At 37.6% G+C, this 7,039-nt stretch overlaps 1 protein-coding gene across 3 annotated transcripts; it reads left to right on the top strand.

The window, feature by feature from the left end:
• The first annotated feature begins 1,751 nt into the window (after positions 1–1,751).
• On the top strand, positions 1,752–5,866 carry LOC143846984 (uncharacterized). 3 transcript variants are annotated; one of them, XM_077355624.1, is made up of 5 exons: positions 1,752–1,892; positions 2,051–2,190; positions 3,419–3,577; positions 3,771–3,918; positions 5,681–5,866. In XM_077355624.1, the coding sequence occupies exons 1-5, from the start codon at positions 1,886–1,888 to the stop codon at positions 5,701–5,703; spliced, it is 477 nt and encodes a 158-aa protein (XP_077211739.1). In that variant the 5' UTR covers positions 1,752–1,885; the 3' UTR covers positions 5,704–5,866. The 3 variants fall into 3 exon arrangements, with proteins under 3 accessions (XP_077211739.1, XP_077211740.1, XP_077211738.1); XM_077355625.1 differs by having other exon boundaries at positions 1,761–1,888; XM_077355623.1 differs by lacking the exon at positions 1,752–1,892 and having other exon boundaries at positions 1,926–2,190.
• Positions 5,867–7,039: the final 1,173 nt, after the last annotated feature.

Raw genomic sequence — 7,039 nt, 5'->3', positions numbered from 1 at the left:
ACCGAACCATGTCCACCCCTAGTATCCAGAAGGGATGCTATAAAGTCTCAAATTGACATACTGTTTGACATACTGCATTGGAAGGGATTCCCTAACATGAGTTGTCACGTTTTTGTTGTGTAAATAAAACAAAAAATTGAGACATATTGTAGGGTTTTGCTAACCAGTGCTCTAAAGGGCACCCCCTAAGGTGCATTGGAAAAGAGATTTTCCAATCATTTTACACATGCTTCCATACTTTTACACCAATTTTGAGATTTCTTCTTACACATATGTGTAAAATCTCTTTCCCAATGCACCTTAATGCTCTGTATGGTTGCCAAGATTTTTTTGTTCCCGGGAGTTATGTGGGAGAAAAAAATACCCTAGGAGATAGGTGGTAAAAAAAAAGTCCTGGAAGTATCCTGGTAAAATAAAAATCCCATGTTTGGTTATGTGGGAGAAAAAAATAGCCTGGGAGATATGGTGGGAAAAAAAAAACCTTTGTTTGGTTGCTTGAACTGTTGGGTAAAAAAAAATTCTTCTCAAGCTTATTTTTTGTTCCTGAGTTTATTTTTGTTCCTGGGGTTATCTTGGGATAGGATGAAAAGGCAATCATTACAAAAGTGGGATTGAAAAATTCACCCTACAAGTAATCATTACAAGAGTGGGATTAAAATAAACCTAGTGCTAAAAGGCAACCAAACATGGGATGGGGCCAAAATTTAACTTACTCTCCCACAAAACTCCCAGGAACAAAAAAAACCCGGCAACCAAACAGAGCATAACGGGTGCCCTCAGGGCAAAACCCATGAAACTAGAGAAGCACCTTGGTAATTTTGACCCAGTTAGAGGCACATATTATGACGAGATTTAATATGTTGTCAGCCCTTATAGCCCAGTATTTTTCCGCAAGTACTGAACGTACTGAACGGACCACACTATAGGATGATCCAAACTGTCCATGTGATGGGCCATAACGTAAATAGGTTGTGCCCAAAAAATCATTTCCATATGGCCCATCATCACATGGACGGTTTGGATCATCCTATAGTGTGGTCCGTTTAGTACTTTCGGAAAAATACGGGACTATAAGAGCTTACACCATATAAAATCTCAAATTGACATACTGTTTTAAAGATTGGAACTCTAATATTTCTTACCTATATAATAAGAGGAATGCTAAACTGAAGGCAACTCTATAAATAACCCAAGCGCAAGAGCACCACATTGAAGTATAAATGATTAAATAACCCAATCTCCAACAGCTTAAGCTTTTGGAGTTGTTGTTTGTTTCACCTTCCTCTTTCAATTTTTGCAGTTTTATAGTTTTAAACAAGCAGGCAAAAGTGTTGCTTCTGCAAAAAAAAAAAGCTACAAATAAATAATAAAAGATAGAGAATTTATATGGTGGAGGGCCTGGTTGCACGTGCAGCCCCGAAAAACAGCGGGGCCCACATTGTTTGGGTGAGACATAGATAGGGTGTGTCCAGAAAATCCCCCCCATAGGATCATCATAACCCTTCAATTTGTGTAGGTTTCTTTACTGTGCCGTCCTTTTAAACCTAAGTTCGCAGCATATCTAAGTCAGGGCCCAACAAATGAATGGTTTAGATCGATCACCCAAACAATGTGGACCCCACTGTTTTTTGGAGCTGCACGTGCACGAACGGCCGTCCACCAACGTATAAACCCCCGTAAAAGGTATCAAAGACATGCAACGTCAAGATCCAATAACTCGAAACTCGAAAGTGACTTTAAAAAAGTCATCTACATTCCTACGTATAAGTGCCTCAACTAGCAAGAAGTCCGTGCCGAGTTCATTCTATTTAGCAAGAAGTCCGTGCGAGAGAGAGAGACTCCCTTTCGTATCAAAGCAAATAAATAGGAAGATCCAAAATAAAGAATGGTAGGTATGTATGACAACCTTTAAAAAAAAAAACAAATAAATACAGAGTTATAGAAATGAAGAAATCTACATTTATTCTTGTCTCTATATATCTTTCCTCTCATTTCTTCTTCACATCTCTAACAACCGACTGTTATTGTAAATTTTCTGGTGAAAATTTAGGTGATTGCATCGGCCGGAGACCCTTTGAAAACATGGAGTCAAGTGATACGGATAGTTCTTCCGACGATGATAAGATTGCCACAACAAAGCTGATCCAACAACTTCAAATTCTCCAGTCTCTTGTTCCAAACATTAAGCAGGTAGAAACTCTGTGCTGTGTAAGTTCATGGATTTAGCCCTTTTTTTTTTTCTTTTAGGCCATGTCTCATAGCCAGGAAACTTTTTTCATGATAAATTAGTATCTCCAAGTGGTGAGAGAGGGTTGGGAGATTTAAGGGGTACCATTGAGACCGGGGTGAGAAATAGCTAAAAATCAGGAAAAAGGTCTCGACGGAAATTTAAAATCTTGATTTTTAAACACTTGGAGACACTAGTTTCCCTATTTTTGTTTCCAGGATTTTGTTTATCATGAAAAGAAAATTATGGTAGCCAAACATGCCCTTAGTTTCCGGACGGTTTGTCCAATTACAACCTTTTCTTGCATTGAAATCTTAGGAAAATTTTATGTTCTGAATGGGAGGGTAGATTTATGTGTGCAGTCTTAAATCCTCTTTGAATTCCCTCTAAATTATAATCATAAATTATTTTGACATTAAATATTGTTCCTTGAAATTAATGATTATGATACTTTTGAAATAAATAGTTATGGCTTCCAAATTACTAGGCCTTCATGATCCATTTACAGACTAACACTAAAGTAAAATAATCCTATTTACAAATAAGGAAAAATCTTGTTTGCATCCAAAGATTTCTTAAATTGATATCAGTTTATTTTTCATTAATATATAAAATGCTTTTATTGTAAATATATGAAGCATACAACATTTTCTTCGTCTTGTTCATCTTAAGTTTAAATTTTTGGTTTATTGTTAGCTTTAAAGTTGGATTTATTACTATATTTTGTCTTGAATTTCATGAGTATCTATTTGTTTTCCTTTTAGGGGTTTTGTTTTCCATTAAAAATTCATATGAGGAAAGTGTTCCTAGCTCAAAAACACATGTGGCATTACATTTTTGGGGATCCAAAGCATTCATTTGAAAGGCCTTTCCACATATAGGGTGTGTACCAAAAAGCAGCCATGTATAATCATCTTAACTAGAGGGGGAAATGGACAGACAATGTGTGTTCATGTTTCTGCCCATTTTTTCCCTCCACAAATGGCCGGGCTTGTATGGCTGATTTTTGATACATACCCTATCAATGGAATGGCCTTCCAAATGAATGCTTTTGATCCCCCAAAAAATGTGGGGCCACATGTGTTCCTGAGCTATATCTGAGCTATAGCTCAGGAACAGTTTCCTCATAATTATAATAATGTTACAAAAGCATTGAATTTTTTTTCTCATTTTCTTTCTCTCCTGTTTCAGATGGATGAGATATCAATCCTCGAAGAAACCCGAAATTATTTGCAGAGAATTAAGGAAGAGACAGAGCAAATTGAGAAGGAATTATCTCAACGATCAGAAGATCCAATTTCATCTGCAAAATTTGATGGCGAGTCGAGCACACAATCACGTGTATTAGGGGTAAAATTTTTAATTTACCATGAAATTGTTATCAGAGATTGTATCAGGGGTAAATTTTTTAATTTAATTGAAATTGAAGATTGTATAAGGGGTAAATTTTTGAAGTTACAAAGAAATTGAAGATTGAATTTACCAATCATGTGTTTCGCACGTGCAAAGTTTCGGTTAATATTGGCACGTGTGATTTGAATAGGTGGAGACGGAGAAGGCGACGGAGCGTACGTTCGTAATAAAGATGAGCTGGAAAGAAGGGAAGGGACGTGATGGTGGGTTTGACAATGACCTCTTCTCTAGTCCACAAAAAGAATCCGGATTTGTTGATAAGCACAACCTTCGTTCAAGTACGTAAAAAACTAACCTTCTTTTTTATTCTCTGCACCCCCTTCCATAAATGGATTCGACGATTATTACAGTAACAACTTTGGATTCCCTGGGTTGGATCCAGTTGAGGACAACCCTAGCCTAACCCGAGATAGCATTCCCTCAAACCTAATCCGACATGGTCAATCCTAACCCAACCCACCTCTAAATCTCTCAACCCTAACCCGACCCAATATTTTTTCCAATTCGGGTCTGATTGAGTCTGGTTGGGTTCGGGTTCACTGAGGGCAAATTAGAAAAATACAAGAATAAACACAACCCTAAAAAAATTGATAAAATAAGAGGATGGAGGCTGGGTTCGGGTCCACTCAGGTTGCCAAGGCCTCAACCCTAACCATGGTTTTAAATTTCAACCAAAATCCGAAATTTCGGATTTCGGTGAGTACCCAAACGGAAACGTACCGAAACCGAAACTATCGAAATTTACCTACCAAATTTCGTTCGAAATTACGTTGAAATTTGTATTAAAATAATAATTTTTTATTCTGTTAAATAATTTCAAACGAAATTACCAAAATTTGAAATCCCGAATTTCGTCCCAAAAAATAATGTCTAAAGTGGCATGCTTTCAACGCCTTTAGACGTCGAATCACGCTATAAGGGGTGTGAATCATCCTACAGGGGGTGTGAATATATCATCACCCTATTATTATTAGGGATTAATTTTCTAGGCAATTTTGCTGCTCACTTTTGCTGGATAAAACAGCCACCCCAGATGAATTGAATGGATAAGACAAAATTTGCTAAAGAGTGATTCTGTGTGGCTGTTCTCTCCTGCAAAAGTGAGCAGCGAAATGGCTTTATGCCAAATTACAGATTTTCTCTACAAACCCTAGCTGGCACCTTAAGTTCTATTAATCAAGAACAGTATAGAAAAGAGAGGTATCCAAGCTTACCTCCAAACCCAAATAAAAAACAAGGGATTTGCTAGTGACCATTGCAGAAGGCATTTTACAAGCTGGCTGTTGCAAGAGAGAGCAGCCTCGTAGGCTCACGTTTCAACAGATATAGTCTTATTCATTTAATTCATCTGAGCTAAAGGAAAATTTTCATGCAAAAGGAGCAGGAAATGCAGAACACGAGGGCATCCATCTTTTCCCACGCAAACCAGAGACCGTTATAGATGCTATAACGAAACTTCCTATGCGAGTGTCTCGAGAAATCTATGAAGATCGGATCGGGTGTTAGAAGGAAAATTTGAGATTTAACTTTTTTCATGCTCACTTTTAAACATATTTTGTCTTATTCATTTAATTCATCTGAGGTGGCTGCTCTCTCATGCAATAGCCCACGGGACGAAATACCTTCTGCTATGGTCCCTAGCAAATCCCAAAAACAAATACATCAATGCCCTAAGCATCATAACTATCAGCACCCCTAGGAGGCTGATACCAAGAATAAAACAACCCATTGTCCTCATGAAATTAAGCAGGCAAAATTAGGTAATGAGTGAGCCATTTGGTTTCCTTCTTCTCTTTAATAGTGAGTTATGAATGGATTCACATCCCTCAATAAACTCCCAGTCTCTTTCCAATAGTAAAGGATTAACAATAAAATATTGTCACTCCCCCAGGTGACATTTATCAATACCTGATTATCTCATTCAATTCAAACTCTTTACCTTACATCTCATTGGAGCACTTTCCATAATTTATGGTCATTAAATTAATATTTTGCAAAAGTAACTGGAGTTTTATTTTTCTACTTCAACTGGTTGGGCAGGTGAGGAAAAAAAATCAGCATGAGTGAAGAGGAGGTCCCATGAACTTATCAAGGATGCAGCTAGGAGCTCTGAGTTATTACCTTAACCTTATAAAAGCTGTTTATTTCATTGAAGACGCAAAGTTTCATATCTTCTATTATGTTACTTTCAAGCAGTGTATAAAATTTCAGTAAACTTTTTCTGGCTTTGGCTCTTTTTAAGTTTGTTTGTCGTATCAGTTTCATCAGTTACTACTTAGAAAAAAGTGGGTGATTCCATCGATGATAATGATGATAGAACGATAATGGTTACATGGCTGATGATGACAATATGTTTCATATCTGGTCCACATACTATATATTATGTTATTTTCAAATGATTCCTGTGAACTTTCATATCTGGGCATAGGAATCTTTCGAAAGAAATGGAGCCTAACAAAATACGTGAGGGGGGAGGATGTCATTTCCCTTTTGAAAGCTCCAAAAACTGATAGTGGCAAAATAATCCCACGGGTAAGATTTTTTGGACACTAATTAGCGGTGAGCAACAAAAAAAATGCTTTATAGTATCTTTACAGGTGTGCCCTAACATGAGTTGTCACATCTTATGTCTGAGTTTTTATATGGTGGCCGACCGTCTGACATAACTCTCTCTTGTTTTTTGATCCGGTAATCAAAAATTAAGGGAGCTGATATTTTCTCTCTCCGCCCTTTATACATGAATGGCGGCTACCATATAATTTCTCCTTAATGTCAGGGGAGTGATAAATCGACTCCCCATGTGTCTTTCTCTCTCCTCTCCTCTGGGTTAGAGAGAGAAAGAGGAGAGAGATAGAAACATGGGGAGTCGATTTATCACTGCCCTAATGGCAACGTTTGTTACATATGTACTTCTATAGTTTTTTGGGTTTTTTTTTCCCCGGGGGAAGGGGTCGGGTCGGGCGGTAAGCACTAAACCGAAATTCCCAAAAATTTGAGTTGCACCCCTAGTCTCTTTTCCCTCTATTTTTTGTTGTAAAGAGATCATCTCTCTCTCTCTCTCTCTCTCTCTCTCTCTCTCTCTCTCTCTCTCTCTCTCTCTCTGAGTTGCACCCCTAGTCCCTTTTCCCTCTATTTCCTGTTGTAAAGAGAGCAACTCTCTCTCAAAGAGTTGTATCCTAAAAGGCTAAAACTAACTAAACTCCTAGTTAAAATAGGATAACAAGCGGGTCCCTCAACCTGTTAGAAACCTAATGGCTATGAAAATAAGACAAAACCTCAATAACTAAGATCAAATCCAAACAATGATAGTTAGGGTAGTCAATCACATTACGTTCTAATGCATCACTAATGCACCGTCTAATCAGCGTGTGTTTTGATGCCACCAAAATTAGTCCTTGC

The sequence above is a fragment of the Tasmannia lanceolata genome, unplaced genomic scaffold (assembly GCF_043159265.1).
Source record: "Tasmannia lanceolata isolate RefF3 unplaced genomic scaffold, GAP_Taslan_0.1 ptg000015l, whole genome shotgun sequence".
In the NCBI taxonomy this organism is placed as follows: Eukaryota; Viridiplantae; Streptophyta; class Magnoliopsida; order Canellales; family Winteraceae; genus Tasmannia; species Tasmannia lanceolata.
This window is presented reverse-complemented; position numbering and strand designations above follow the sequence as displayed.

Excerpts from the sequence above, each read along its gene's own strand:
- LOC143846984 (XM_077355623.1), top strand. The coding sequence starts at position 1,945 with ATGAAGAAATCTACATTTATTCTTGTCTCTATATATCTTTCCTCTCAT. Across the intron at positions 3,578-3,770 it reads CACAATCACGTGTATTAGGG|GTGGAGACGGAGAAGGCGAC; the intron begins GTAAAATTTTTA and ends TGATTTGAATAG. Across the intron at positions 3,919-5,680 it reads TAAGCACAACCTTCGTTCAA|GTGAGGAAAAAAAATCAGCA; the intron begins GTACGTAAAAAA and ends CTGGTTGGGCAG.